Source organism: Archocentrus centrarchus, chromosome 22 (assembly GCF_007364275.1).
Source record: "Archocentrus centrarchus isolate MPI-CPG fArcCen1 chromosome 22, fArcCen1, whole genome shotgun sequence".
In the NCBI taxonomy this organism is placed as follows: domain Eukaryota; kingdom Metazoa; phylum Chordata; class Actinopteri; order Cichliformes; family Cichlidae; genus Archocentrus; species Archocentrus centrarchus.
The window spans coordinates 26,285,743-26,301,963 of NC_044367.1; the positions used below are offsets into that span (position 1 = coordinate 26,285,743).

General features: G+C 40.4%; 1 protein-coding gene across 1 annotated transcript; it reads left to right on the forward strand.

Annotated features, from left to right (window-relative positions):
* Positions 1-401: 401 nt before the first annotated feature.
* On the forward strand, positions 402-15,249 carry c9orf72 (C9orf72-SMCR8 complex subunit). The gene is made up of 10 exons (XM_030718463.1): positions 402-570; positions 1,380-1,859; positions 2,508-2,603; positions 3,178-3,242; positions 3,790-3,862; positions 5,396-5,512; positions 6,316-6,551; positions 6,932-6,989; positions 8,111-8,220; positions 14,165-15,249. Exons 2-10 carry the CDS (start codon positions 1,413-1,415, stop codon positions 14,349-14,351), a joined length of 1,389 nt encoding a protein of 462 aa, XP_030574323.1. The 5' UTR covers positions 402-570; positions 1,380-1,412; the 3' UTR covers positions 14,352-15,249.
* Positions 15,250-16,221: the final 972 nt, after the last annotated feature.

Genomic DNA, 16,221 nt, shown 5'->3' on the forward strand with positions numbered 1-16,221 from the left:
AAATCCAGAATATATTGTCAAAGAAAATAAATAATACATTCACGTTAACATCTCCAATTTAAGTTCAAGTAGTGGAGGTCTGCAGCTTTGAGATATTGTGCACTTTTCACATGTATAATGGAAGGGGGAGAAAAGAAAAGGCAGTCAGTACCATTATTTAGAGTCAGCATTACCCTTAGAGGATGAAATTAAAAGGCAAACACAATGTGTGGGGCCTGCAGCTACATCCATTTGTATGACCAGGCTCCATGTAAATGAATTTAAATAACTAATTTTCTGCAAGTGGCAGCCTGGAATACAAATGACATCATTGGCTCGCTGCACATTGCCATGCACCGGTCGCTGGAGGTCGCTGTTTACCCCTACCAATAATTGACGCAAGTCTGACGTAGTAGGAAGTGTGCTGAAGAGCATAACAAAACTGCAGCAAATCTGTAGCCGGCTACTCACCATTTATTATAAGTTATGGCACCAGCAGGCAAGAATGCATTGACTTTTCATTAACACTGAAGCTCTCTCTCCTCTGGAATCACTGTGGTGTTCCGTTTTAACACCAAAAACGCCGAAGAAGTAAGTTTTTATTGATGTCACTGGCTCACGCTAGTTAGCGGGCTAGCCTTAGTTAGCCTATGATTGAATAAACAGCGTGGACATGTTGTTCCTTACTCCCATATTCTCGAAGCTACATATACTAACTACCAGTCAAAATGTACCTGGACCGTACATTATGAACACCTGAGGTATAAGGTCGTTTACGTGCTTCTTTAATTGGTGTAACTGTCAAACTGAACTCGGTCATAAACGCTGTTAATTTGAAACTAGACTGCTTGCTGTAGAAATTCATAACTATCTGGCAAAATAATAACCTCAATCCTCTAATCAACAGAGCTTTCTGGTAAATTCGGCGTGCATATGATTAACAAAATTGCATTTGAATTCTTTGTTTGACTGGAAAAGTTGGCTTTAATTCACCTGACCAGTAACCAGTGTGCGATGAACATAACGACACCAAATCCCCCCGAAATAAAATGTAAATATTAACGTGTGTATTAACTATACAATCCGTCTTTGACAGGAAACCATAAAGACCCGGGACCTTTTTGAGTAGACTTTTACGTGTGTAGTTTATCTGAAATCTGTCGAATATGAAATCAACCCTTGTTTTTCAGTTGAGTTTGTTTGGATTATTAATGCTTGTAGAAAACTGTTTGTCACCCTCAACATTAAGTCGGAGAAGTACAAGCTTGTAGTACAAGAAGTTGAAGTACAAGAAGTACAAGCTTGGGGCTGGTCTATGAAGTGCAAACAAATCACTTTCATTTCCCCTTAATGACTTTTTCTGTCCTTGTACCATAAACACAGTGGTTTCTTTGTTTTAGGTTCATTATAATTCACCCTTGAGGACCTGTCCAATGTCTTCTGGTTGTCCACCTCAGTCACCTGCTGTGGCAAAGTCTGAAGTAGCGGTAGAGGGAGAATGCCCGCTCCTGGCTGCCACCTTTGCCTACTGGGACAACATTCTGGGTCCCCGGGTGCGCCACATCTGGGTACCAAAGGGTGACCAGTTGATGTTCCTCAGCGATGGAGAAGTAACATTTTTGGCTAATCACACGCTCAATGGGGAGATTCTGCGTAGTGCAGAGTGCGGCGCCGTGGATGTGAAGTTTTTTGTACTGGCAGAAAAAGGCGTCATCATTGTGTCTCTCATCTTTGATGGCGAGCTCAAAGGGGACAAGAATACATGTGCCTTGTCCATTATTTTGCCTCAGACAGAGCTGGCCTTCTACCTGCCCCTGCACACCATCTGCGTGGAAAGGCTGAAGCACGTTATCCGCAAGGGACGCATTTGGATGCAGAAGGTACCCTTGACTTCAGGCTTTTTCCCTTAGTTTGCACAGACAAAGAGGCTAATTATTACCCTTTATACTCATAAAATCAGCTTTTTATCTTTAATTATTCCATTTAAAGGGCTATCAACTTATCTGTCACATTTTTTTTTTTTACCCTTTTGGGTTTGCAGCAACATTGCCGGAATAATAAAATTGTATCCTCCCAACACAGAAGGGTTAGTTAGCTAATTAGGTCTGAGGGATCCTGCAGGGGAAGCTAGTGAACAAGTAATAATAGGGTTGGACAGAACGATTTAACACACCACGAACTGGGGAAAAATTTGTTTTAAAAATAAATCACCATTAATTACACTGTAGTAAAAATTCGTCCAGAATAAGCCTGTTTGTCATGTCCTGTGTTGTGCATATGTTTATGACATAATCCATATTTATTAATTTAACCTAGATATATTAAATTTGTTAGTAGGACTTTAATTGTGGCTGATGCACCTGCTGGTTTTAGTCCTGTGACGATTGTAATGCACTGATAACGTACTCAAAGCTGTCAACATCTGGTCAGATTTATAACCTTGGATGTACTTGCATGCAGGATTGAATAGTTATGTTTTTTGGGGGGGGGGGGGGGGGGGGGGGTTCTCCTTTTTCCTTAAACTTCAGGGCTACAATATCATCTCAGTGCTGAGCTTAGAGATTGTCCCCATCATGGAGCTGTTGGCCTCTATGAAGACGCACAGTGTACCAGAAGATATTGATGTAAGCAATGACTTTTCAAACGATTAATACCAGCTTCAAAGTAACAGACTAAGGTCAGCCATGTTCCAGTGAAAGTATTCAAAGAGAGTGAAAACTGTTCATTTTGTATCAAAAACACTGGTTGGTAATGTTATCATCATCAGGAGACTTTCAAAACTAGCCAGTTAGAATGACAAAATGATGACAGCGTTAATAGTATTTTATCCAGGCTGAAAGGAGCTTGAATTACAGCAAGTAGTGAAATGCATTAACAAAACTGTAAAATATTTATCTTTCCATGGTTTTGCTTGTTCAAATGGCTTCTTTTTCTGAGAGGTTTCACTAAACGAGGTTTTCTCCTTACCTAGATTACCACCCAGTGTGATTCAGCACATTTGCTCCCTTCTAATATGCAAATGCAGCAAATGCAAAAGTACAGAGAAGCTCCCCAGAATCTTTCACTGTTCTTTTTTTTTTTTTTTTTTTTTGCATTTTACTTTCATTACAATGCCTTGCAGATGTGCCCGTCAGCACTTTTGTCTTTGTTGTAGACCAGTTTTTAAAATGACTCATTTGTTTCGCTCCTGCTGAGCAGATAAAAGACACGGTGCTAAATGATGATGACATCGGGGACAGCTGCCGCGACGATTTCCTACACAAGTAAGCAATCCGGTACAGGCAAAGGGAGGCAGATGATGAACAATGCCCATTTAACACCCATCAACCTTCAAATGATGAGTAATGGCCCTCCACTTAGCTGAAGTTATCTCCTGAGAAAGGACGAAAGCTTAATCGCTGTTTAGTGTCGAGAGTCTGGAAAGTCCATTCTGCCAATGAAGCGCCAAATTGCTCGGAGTTGAACAGGATTAGCTCACCATCCTGTGACGACGACAGAGCATCTGGAAACTGGAACTTATATGGATCTTATATTTATAGCTCAGGCCTTAAGGAAGAACACACTTGCTGTGTATTACTTGAAATAATCTCAGGTTTAGAAGTAATCCTCTTTTATGAGCAATCAAACAAGTCAATTGAAAAGGCTCGACTGTGAGCCAGGCTAGATGAGTCAAAAGATTTAAGGCGTTGTTTTTCTGGGATGCATTTCCTTTGTCTCAGTTGTTAGTCCTAAAACTTGTCACTTATAATTAGAACAAATCTAATGAAGCTAATTGGAGCTAATCTGCATGATGTTGTCTCTGTGGTTCAGGGCCATCAGCTCTCATCTGCAGACGTGCGGCTGTTCAATAGTGGTTGGAAGCAACCCGGAGAAAATAAACAAGGTAAATGTAGTGGATTAGTGGCTGCACACAGATGCAGCATCTACATAATTTTAAATGTTTTGAAGCTTTTTTGGGGGGGGGGGGGGGGGGGGGGGGGGTCTTAATGAGCCCCTTTTTAGTCTTGCATCAGTATTTTGATTGTCAGTCTTGTTACTGCTCTTCTCTCTCTTTTCACACCCTTTCAAGTTTTCCTCATTTTTCTGTGTTTCATGCTCATCCTAAAAAATCACATTTTCTCTCACCAGTCTCTGCGAAACACTCCACACTGACAGAGAAAAACCTGTTACTGCAGTATGATGACTAAAATTAAGCTCTCTTGCATGTCACGTCTATCAGTTGTCCTTGAGATGTTTTTACACCTCAATTGGGAGTCGAGCAGGAAAGGCTCACACTTACCTAGAGAGGTCAAGATGATATGTGAGAAAAAATTGTACCAAGATAGAGATCAGAGTACAAGACCATTTCTGCAGAATTGAAAGCAACCAAGAGCACCATCACTTCTGTCATTCTTCTGTTAGTCATTGATAGATATTTGTGACCATGACAGTCTGGCCACCCAGCCAGACTCAGCTTTAAAGACAAAGGGTCTTGGTCAGAAGGTAACCAAGAACCCAGTGGTCTCTATAAATGAGATCCAGACTTTACTACTTTGCAGTACACCTGTACTAAATGAAAAAGCACTCAGCTAATCAGGACCTAATGGTAGATTCTCAGACCATACGAAACAAAATCCTCTGGTTTAATCAAATGAAGACTGAACTAACCAGGCACTGAGCATCGCCTCATTATTGTCATCCCAACACAGTGTTAGCTTCTTATTGTGTAGATGTTTTCTCTGCAAATGTGGACTGAGAGACTAGTTAGGAGACAGGAAAGATGAAGAGAAACCTTATCCAGAGTTTTCTCGGGCTGTGGCAGAGGTTTACATTTCAAGGCTGACCTGCAGCATAAAAGCATCTCTAGGGAGTGCCGAAAATGGATGTGCACTCATCATCCAACCTGGCTGAGCTTGAACAATTCTGGCAAGAAAAAGAGTCATTTTTATTTTTTTTTTAAAGTGAATTGATTCCAGTGAGTCTGAAACAAAGTGAGAAAAACTTGGAAAGTCTGAGAACTTTCTTAATGCAGTGTTTGTGGAACCACTTTAAAAATCTCCAGATACCCGATTTAAAGAAAGATTAGTAGTGCGAAAATACAGCAGATACAGTTTTTCCCAGTGAATATCAAAAGCACACACTGCATTAATTTGTAGGTTTCTTGGCTTGAGGCCTAAACTGAGCACCAATTAAATCAAGACTGTTTTTTCTTTCTTGCACGAAGCAGCCAGCCTCTAGCTGTATGTCAGATTTAGGTGGTTAACCAACATGTGGTTTCTTTTAGTAGATTTAGTGCTGAAGTAGCTTCTTGAATACAGTTTGTGCTGACAGTGACCCTAACCACAAAAATACAGTTAATGAGTTTTTAGATAAATAATCAAAACTAATTTTCTGAAGTCAGAGTGTGTGGTGATAAATCTGACCGTCTTTTTTGCAGATTGTGCGGACTCTCTGCCTCTTTCTCACGCCGGCCGAGAGGAAGTGCTCTCGCCTCTGCAGGACTGACTCCTCCTTCAAATATGACACTGGCCTGTTTGTTCAGGGTCTGCTCAAGGTAGCCACCAGCTCCCTCTCATTATACAGTGCAGTGTGGTTAGGATTACACTGTACTGTTTGGTCTGCTGGTTTGATGTTGCCCTTGTTTGTTGCTCTGACCTAATTTCTTTTTCATATCAAGAAAATAATGCAATAAGATTTTTCTTTTACACTGCATAAAATTCTGATCTATTTTATTTATTTATTTATTTACTTTGCATTTTTGGTCATAATTGTGACATCGTTTAAGACGATTTAGACAGCTTATCAAAGAAAGTATTCGAATAAAAATCTAGAGTCGTAGAAATGTTTCATTTTTCAATGAAATAGTTCAACTTCACTATTAACTACAAAAGTTTTAGAAATCTAAGCATTCCTTTTTTCTACTCGTGGATCTGTATGTCATTGAGAATTGATATTCCGCTTGTCTCAGGTATGTCAGGTAAGCTCTGACTGTGAACACAGAAGCCCCACCCACTGCTGTTTGTGAGGGGCAGCCAATCAGAAAAAAGCTGGCTTTAAATGAAGGGAGGAGGCCTGAAGAAGAGCTAAAATGGCTTCTCTCTGACAGAATGAACTGAGGGGCTGCAGTAGGTCCTAGCATAAGATTAATGAGGATTATTTTGAACTGTGAATTTTGCAGAGCTACTCCAGTAGAACCCAATAATAGAAATAAAGTATTGGAAATGTGCATAATAGATCCACTTTATTGTAACGTAGATTGTTGTTTGCACCCACAGTTGCTCTAAATTTGATCACATTTTTGAAAACAAAACCCACACACACTCTCCCACCTTCTTTTTTTTTTTCTTCCATTCTTAGGACTCGACCGGCAGCTTTGTTTTGCCCTTCCGCCAGGTGCTCTACTCGCCCTACCCAACTACGCACATTGACGTCGACATAAACACAGTGAAACAGATGCCGCCATGCCACGAGCACACGTACAACCAGCGGCGCTACATGCGGTCTGAGCTAAGCGCACTCTGGAAGACGGATAGCGAGGAGGACATACCTCCAGATACAATCATCCACACTGACGAAACCTTCACACCTGACCTGTAAGCCATGCTCATATCTGCTGTATATATCTGTTTTCACAAATGCACTCCGGACAGTGTTTCCTTTTCACATTTGCCACACAAAAGGAGATGGTCTGCTTCAGAAATACTCTGAGGAAGCTTCCAACATTGAGCAAAACCTTTCTTACATGGACACGATTGGACATCACATTTCTAATATAAAGACAGTTTAATTCCTGCTACCATCACATGTTTGCATTCTTACATGCTCCTTCATTCTGTAGTGTCCATAAAGATTTAGGGCTTGTTGGAAAACAGCTTATGTAACATTAAAGTTATAGCTTTTTTACGCTAATTAAAAAAAACACCCTCTCAAATGAAAAACACTAATATGATAACCTTTGTGCCTTTTTTCTTAGGAATATTTTTCAAGACGTCATGCATCAAGACACTTTGGTCAAGTCATTTATAAATGAGGTAAGAGTAAAACGAGACTTTGTGATCTGTTGTATATAAAAACAGCACAAAGGAGACATGTATATCATGTATATCCCTGCAGCATATTGGCACAATAGGTACAATAGCAACATAATAATAAAATGTAGTCATGCGGTCTTTTCTTGGCTTTCATTTAAAATAAGTATGCATATAACAATAGAAGGAGGAAGAACCGTGCCTTCTGTGGTATGAAATGAGAGTCAGTGGCCATACATATGCATTGATCCATGCTTTATCTTTCCCAAAATAAACTCCTTTATGACTGAGTGTTGCTCGAGCCAGGCTGCAAAATTCGTTCCAGTAATTGCTGAAATAAATGACATGTTTTTGCAGGTATGTGTCATCTAATTTTTTGGGCTCACAGTCAGTTCTGAGGCAGGGAAATGAAAATTCAGCTTTTACTCTCCAGCTGTTAGGTGGGAGTTTTGTACATGGTGTCTGCTTAAAATAGCTGTACACAGTCGCTGTTAACATTACAAACAGTCACATTAAATAGAAAAAAACTTAACAGAATAAAATTGAGTTCAGTTTTAATTAGATTTGAGTTACAGAAAGTTCGAGGATTTCAGTTCATGAGTGTGAAAACAGCACCCCCAAAACCTCATTGACTTATAATAACTCAAGGTGATGCTAAAGCACATTTACATAGGCAATAATAATATAGTTTAAATAAAGGATTTCTGGCCTTTGCTGCGTATTAATGCTTGCTTTCTAATCACTGAGTTGCTGGTTGTTAATTGATTATTATGTAATCGCTGCTGTGTGTATTATTGTGAAGTGGCTGAGTCGCTGTCATAGCTGGTCATCAAATGCAGGTCACATTTGTATCTGGCTTCACGGCGTATATTTGAAATGTTGTAATCTCATATACAAAGCATGAGAACTTGTTCCCCAAATGGTCACAACCCCTCATTTGTTTTCACACACACACACAGACACACAGCTAGAGCTGTTGCTGTTACAAGTTTTCCCCACAACAGTAGCAACAGCATGATTCTTTCTCAAGGTTAGCACAAAGGAAGGGAGGAGTATATTATTCAGCTCTTCTTCCAGCAGAGCCGCAGCTCGGACTACTAATTGACATCCTGTGTCGTACCCAGGTGTTCATGCTGAAGCCGGGCCTGTCCCTGCGGAGCACCTATCTGGCCCAGTTTCTGCTGCTGCTCCACAGGAAGGCCCTCACTCTGCTCAAGTACATCGAGGACGAAACGTAAGAGCTGTCACTAATAAGTCTTTAATCCAAATAAGAAAAGAGATTACCATGTGACACGCAGAGACACCGCACCACAGGAAGAGTCAAGGAAATCCCAGAAAGAAGAGCTGATGATTTCCTTGTTTTGAGCCTTTTTGATTTGACTTTGCACTGTAGCTGTTTTGACCCACCAACATTATAACTGGGCATCTGTAGGGCACACAGGCAGAAGTACCCTAAGGCCTTGTTATCAAAATAGTAATTTCTAGTAATGTCTCCAGGGTTTTGCTGTGCAGTAGTGAGGGTACAGCAAGCTCAGAAGGACAAGTTAGCAAAAAGTGGATAGTTAGTATCTGAGAAACATCTGATGGCTTTGAGTGACGACCAGTGTTCATTTCGTTGATGAAATATTTTCGTCATAGCTTTCGTTAACGACCCTTTTTTTCATGACAAAAACGAGACGATATCTAAATAAAAACTACCTAAAAGGATAAAAACGATAACGAAATTAACTGACACTTTCGTCAATGAATGAAAACAAGATGAAAATGCTTGGCGCGGACGAAATCCAATCAGAACGGATTTAATTTTGTGACAGGGCGGGACAAGTTAGGAAAACATCCAATCAAACGCACAGTTGCGCAAATTTGCTCTAAACGCGGGAAGGACAAACTAGCCTGTGATTCGTTTTTACGTCCGATAGAACTAAGTTATGTAACCAATGTCAGCAGGGAGAAAGAGAAGAGCCGATGTATGGACACATTTGTCCTTTGATGCTGTGACAAACAAAGTGATGTGTAAACCATGTGGGGCGACTATCTCAGGTAAAAACACAACAAATCTTAAACAACATCTGCAAACCAGTCACCCAGATCTCCGTGCAAAGGTCAGCATGTTAATGTCATGCAGGGTAAAGTGTTTTTCCCAGTTTAGCGTTTGTGTTTAGAGAAAATCTCCACACCGCGGTGGATTAGCCTTTATAATCTTAGTCCTGAACACTGCCCTGTACCTTTCAGAGCGTCCTGCTGTAAAACGCTCGGATTATCTCAGTAAGGTGGTTTAATGATCAGGTGTGTGGGAAGCAGGTGAAACGCTGATGTTAATATTATTAATAATATTCCTTAACTTTTAATAAATGTTTAATTTTGTGTAAGTGTGTATAATGACTAATTCAAGGGAACTGAAGATAAAGCATTTACATTTTACACCCTTTATATTTTAGACTAAATCGACTGTAGATTTAGTCGACTATATTCTTACCATAATTTCGTCGACTAAAACTAAAACTATTCAGATGACTAAATTATGACTAAAACTAAATCAAAATTTGCTGTCAAAATTAAGAGATGAAACAGATGAAGACGCAGATGAAACCACTCTCAGATGTGATTTAGGTAGATGGACAGTGGGGTTAGAGGAGAGGGAGCGCCTGGTGAGTCCACTCGGACTAAACCACAACAACACAGGAGGAGAAGTGTCCCTTTATCTGTGATGTTAGATTGAGAAGCACAGGAATATAGACAGCTCACATTCAGCTGACTGCAGGTGTAAGCCTACACTTAAATCAAGATGAAGAGGAGTGTGTCAAGAAATACACAGAGTGGAACAGAAGGTCACGGGAACATGGGGGTTGGCTCTTTGCAGGAGAAGTAGTGCAAAGAATACAGACGCTGTTCTGCTGAGCAGGAGGCAAAAAAACTCCTATGATCAGATGAGTCATCCTTCACACCGGTCTGAACAAGCAGGCTCTGATGCATTTCCCAAAGAATCTATAGGTCTGAGCGCGTGTTTCCCCAAAGTGCTTGTTTTGGAGGGAATTTTGCTCCTATGCGTTAATGTTCGCCATTCTGCTCATGAGCAGAAAGTGTGAACATTGATGCTGTTGGCTTAAATAATTGCATCTAAAACTCATCTGCGTGTTGCTATTGTACAGCAGGAAATAATAAATATCCCCAGATTTCTGGAAATACCAGATGCTAGTAAATATAATGTACTTTGCAACCTTTTACTTAAGAGTGCCATCTTCCTAATGTGTGTTCACAACTAGAATAGTGACAGCAGAACACTTCCCTTAACAGCTGCTGTCTTGTCTACAAGACTGATAGCACATCTCTATATTATAAAAATAGCACATTTTTATAATATAGTGATCAGTGATCTGTTTTCATAATCAGCTGTTCTGTTTTGTTCATAGACTAAAGGATGGACGGTTGCGTATCACCCATTGGCTTGTGAATTGCACACACTGAAGCGTGACTTGAGCTTTTTTTTGTTTGGGTGGAGAACCAAGACATGACCATGTGTATATATTCGATGGTGGACTGTTTAGCAAGCTTGGGTAGACTTCAGTAACGCACCCATCGGGTTACTGCAGTGGCCCGTAGTTTTCATGGAAGGCGCTAACTTGTCTGCAAACACTCGCTGTTTACTCTCCAAGTGAAACTTGGAAAAACTGCGACGCAGGCTGGAAACTGAATTGAATTTCCCTGCAAACTGCTGGTGACTGTGGCAGCCTGGTAGTGACCAAAGCAAAGAGGTTTTCAGTGCAGCAACATTTCTCTCTTTGCAACCAATCACATGCTGGTGACTTCCAGCAACCACTCACCAACTGGTTGCAGAATGCACACTTTTTCCTAATGACCAGTAGTTGCCAGGGCATCACTGACTGGTCTCTAGGCCTAGCGATTTGTTTCAGAGCAACAACCAGCAACCACTTGCCAACCAGTGAAGGAATACTCATTTTTCTTGACCAGCGGTTGCCAACTGGTTGCCGACCATTGCCTGTGTGACTTGGGCCTGAGCATGCTGCATCCACAAACTCTATGGGTGCGTAGCAGTGACACAGCCACCTGTTAATTGGTCAAATGCTAGAATTTTGCTCAACAGATCTGGAGCACAGAGTTTTTAGACTACAAAGTTATTTGTCAAACAGTTTGTTAAAAATGCTCCAAAAGATGCCACCAATACAACTTAGGGCAGCCTTTTGGCACCTGCATTCTGCTCATAGTGACCATGCCCGCTAATAATGCAAGGTTTAGGTCTTGTTAATGTTAAGGTAACCCCCTGTACAGTTTACAGTTGTCATATTTTTTTGTACCAGGCTGGAAACCTACCTATTTCTGCTATATAAATTTTAGCATTTAAACCTGGGTTTTATGTATCCATATTTATGTGTCCACGATGATATCTTCTGTTAGTTAATAAAGTCCCCCTGTGAAGCTTCAAGCTGAAAATTATTACTGTCGTCATCTGGTTTATGAGATGGATTTCAAGAGCAAAAGATGCATCTCTGTGTGAAACTGCACTCTTAGTGGCTAATGACTTGTGACAAGGTGTTACCCTTGTTAAGATAAAATATGATAAGAACTTAAATAACCCCAAGGGCAGTTCTTGTGCCTCTTAAATACTCAAACCAATAAAAATAGAAATGGAAATAAGAGTATAAACAAGAGCTGAAGCAGAAACACTGGCTGTAGGGAGCCACACACAGGACTGTCAGTCACTAACCGCAGCGCAGAAAGGACAAAAAAACAGCAAAAATACATTTTAAACAACAGGAATAAAGTGTAGCTAGTAAAAACAAGAGGCAGATAAAAGAAAAATAGTTGGAGTTATGAATATAAATATGTTCATGTGTGACTAGTGGTGTAAATAGGCAAAAGGGACCAAGTTTTAAAAGATCTCCTGTAGCACTCAGTCCTGCACCTCGGGGCACTGAGCCTTTTACTGCGTGTGCATCTGACACTTGTAATGACTGTAATTTACAAAGTGAACTTCATCTTTTATTCAGTCTGACCTGAAACTACTAATTGAGTGTGTAAATTCATCAGGAAAATATTTACAGAGAAAAGGAGCTGAAGGATGATTTTTATACAATCTGAAATGGTTGTTTTTGGCAACACATCTCACCCCCTGTTGGCCATTGGAAAGAATGCAGGTTTAAGGCGCATTGGTGTCAGCTTCAGTTTTGCATGAGCTCTTCTTTTAACAACACTTGGAGAGCTAAGGAGTCCAGCTGCTGTAAGCAGATGTTTTCCCATTCTTGCTCGATACAGGATTTTAGCCTTTTTCAGTGGGTGACAGATGTAGCGTGCAAGCAGGTCAGTACAGTATCTGTACTGCTTTCTGGTCTTTCATTTCCTGAAAATTATGTCTTTCAGAGGGCACCATGTGCTGCTCCAAATCCTGCATAGTACTGCGTGTACTTCATTCGGTTAGTATTTACATTTAAACTGTGGCCCAACTTTTTCAACTATGTTGATTGCTAAGGGGTTTTAATCATTTCCAATTTTCCATTTTTAGCCCTCTGAAGGGACACATCTTCAAATAATGCGCCTGTATGGTGGAGAGCATAAAATCTCTGTCCTGCAGTTACGCACCAAGAAAATGGGTTTACACTTTCATAGCTTCATTGAAGGGAGAAAAAAAGATCAATTTAGTTTTGAGGGCGTTAATGCCATTCCTGTAATTTAGTTCACAGCTTTAACGTGCACACAACAAACTGTGAAACAGAGGGCTAAAAATGAGAAGACTGCGTGTTGTGCATTCAGAAGCAGGAGATTCCTGCAGTGTAGCACTCTTTACACTCCTGAAGATATAAATAGTTTAAAGTGTTACCACAGAAAACACCAAATGGAAAAATGCTCATGACATCTGCACATTTATATCTGTTGTGAGGCGTTTAGTGACAAACGTGAGTAGATCTTTACTTCTTCAGCAGAAAAAAATATATATATATCAATCATGAATGCTGACCGCTGGCTCGTGCCAGCTTTTCAAATATTAGGATTGGCTTTTTTCTAAACACAAAAATGTGTTTAGAAAAGATGATTCATTAATAAAGAAAAGGAAATAATTTCAGGTCTAATATGTGTAAGATATAAGGAGGAAACTGGGATGAAGAGGCTGCTTTTGTGGCCACACAGGGTGATAAATCTTCTGCATCCCAGAAGGACAGCTTCCCCATCTACATAGCACATGAATTATGTCTTTTGAGAGAAAATGGTGCACAGCGCATGGCATATCCTTCTGAGGTTACTCCAGCTAAACTTCTGATTTTCAGGTTTGGGAAATTACATTTTCCCCTCCAAACACTAAATGATGTTTTTATGATCGCCATTTGATCCTGTGTGACTTTAGTCCAGGTTGCAAGGTGACCTGGTGGCTTATGGTGGCCTCATCTCACACTATAACGCAGCTTTAATTAAGGCAGTGTGTTTGAAACCAGCACTGAAGCTTTGCGTTCTACTCTATGCTTTAATTGCCTTCCCCTCTGTCTTTGTTAATAAATAAAATGAGACATAATTGTAAGTCCAGTCACACTCTAATCCCATCAGACTTATTTTACCCATCTCTGGCTCGTGTCCAGAAGTGCCTCCTTAATCCCCTTCAGCTCATCTGAGACTCTAAAGTCCACCACAGTCCTCAGCCGCTCTGCATTGTTTGATGCCTCCCACCCTGTGGTGACCTGGTCATAGCTCCATCTGGCCTTGACTCATCTCCTTCTGTGCTCCACAACAGTTGACTGACCTTCCTCGACTCTCCCGCTGCTTCTACAAATCAATAATTTGATTTTTGTTCGCCTCCTGTGTAAAATGCTTAAAATGAGTCAAAATGAATTATTTTGAAGCCTGCCTGTTCCATCCGAACGTATCTCACTCCAGAGAAAACACTAACTGAACAAGCAAAAACATTATTTGTGAGCTCGTGTGAAAGCATAAAAGCCGTCTTGTTTATGGTGCCGTCGACAGATTTAGGTCTAAGGGCATACTATTTTACAGGTGCCTTGACAAGACTGTTTATGCTCAGGTACCATCCTGTAGCAGCATACATAATTCATTATGGCATGGCATTCCTGTGCACAGCTGCAGCCTGACTAAATGCTAATGCAAGTCCGCTGACCCTGAGTTTTACAGGTTAACCGTTGCATTATACTTCAGCGTCTCCTCGTCTCTCTGCGCAGGCAAAAAGGGAAGAAGCCGTTTCGATCTTTACGCAACTTAAAGGCGGACCTGGATCTGAAGGCGGAAGGAGACCTGAACATCGTGATGGCGTTGGCTGAGAAGCTGAGAGCCGGACTGCACTCGTTCGTGTTCGGGAAGCCATTCTACACCAGCATGCAGGAGCGAGATGTACTCACGAGCTTTTAACTTTCACTCGCAATTTGTGTTGTTTTAGGTTCGTTTCATTGTTACACGAAAGCGCGTGTGTTGATGCGAGGCTACCATCGTGCTGTGTCTGCTCCTGCTTTGCTGAAAGGAGAATCACTTCTCACCTAACTTTTGTGTCTTTATTGACTGACTGTTACTGCTGCTGTTATGAGCCATCACAATTAAAGTTTTGATATATTGCCATGATCAACTGTATATTATCAGTATGTTTTCAGTAGACATGATTCTCTGAGGGATAAAGTATTCATGTTTTCTCATCCTTCTCTTAATAGAGGATCTGCATTAATTTATTGTTAGAATTGGCTGAGGTGTCCACCGGGATGTTTGCAATTTAATTTAAAATTATATTTATTAAAACACGAGTTATTAGTTTCTTCACTGCCTGTATCGTGCAGCAACCTCAGCTGGCCTTTGAACCTCTTACACGTGTGGCTTGCCTTTTTTTTTTTAATCATCTTTGTTCAATTAATGCTAAATGTGAATGATGTCGATTGCTTGACGTTACAGGAAGGTTGTGAGTAATCAAGGTGCCCATATTTCATTATGGAAAAAGACAAAAGCATTGTAAATGACATCTTCTCACAATCCCTGCTGAAAAAGTCGATGTGTGTGTTCAGGTGCCTTCGCTGGATGCATTTCCCAGTTGTATGTAAAATTGATTTTCCCCCTCTTACAGTAACAGCCTGGTTATTGGATTGTTGGAAATGCTCGGCTTTAGTGCAACCCTGAATTTACTGTGGTCTTAAAGTCTTGTTTATGTGTAATATGCTGACTTAATAATGTTGTGCTATATTACATTTTTATATTTTTAATCTAGAACTTTCTTTCTACTTGCAGATTGGATTTTTTTTTTTGTCTAATTGTACATTAACTTGTTTACATCAGCTGATGAATAATAAACACTGTAATTACAAATGTCTTGTGCGATTTGATAATATAACCTGCATAAGTATGAAAAGGTACATGTTTTATAAACGTTTGCCCTTCTGCGCACCTCGAAAAGCAGCGTATAGAAACTGAACGTCCCTGATAGGAAAGACTCATTCATGTCACATTAGGGCGTTTCAGGTAGTCACAAGTCAGAAACTCAGATTATATATTATGATGCTTCTTAACCAAAGCAGCATTCACGGCAGGTCGTTTTGGTTTTAGTTTCAGCAGTTTTTATTTTAGAAATGTTTCTTCTTGATGACAACAAATTGAGTAATAACACTTTTGCAGACATGTATCTGTGGCCAAGTGTCTTTAACAATCATTAGATTATAAACTTGGCATAAAAAATGAGTCAATTTGTGTTTGAAGAAAACCTTTTTTGGTCCCAGAGGGAAAGCCATATGTCTGACATTGTTCATCTGTTTGGATGATAAATGAAAAGCCTGATGACTGTGGGTACGAATGATTTTCTGTGTCTAACAGAGAGAGAAGAGTCCTCCAGTACAGGTGTTATAAAATGAGTGATCTGAGTCAGGATGGTAAGACAGTAGCTCCGTAAGATTCTTTGACACTGGTGTACAGCAGATCAAGGGTTTTATTTTCTCTGGTAGGACAGTCAACAAACTGTATGACTCCCGTCAGGTGGGAGGAGAGAGAAACGTGATTGAAGGCTCCTGAAATTATCAAGAACGCCTCTGGATCTTAGTCTGTATCGTAGCAACAGTTTCATGGAGAACTTCACGTGGAACTTCGGCCTTGGGTGGAATGTACACAGCTATTGTTATGATATGATTGATTTCTCTTGGCAGATAATATGGTCACATACCAGCTGCCAATAATTCAGTATCAGGATAACACATCCTCTCCTTGACAGTGACATGCAGGATTACACCATCTCTGGTTGGTTTTATCAGAT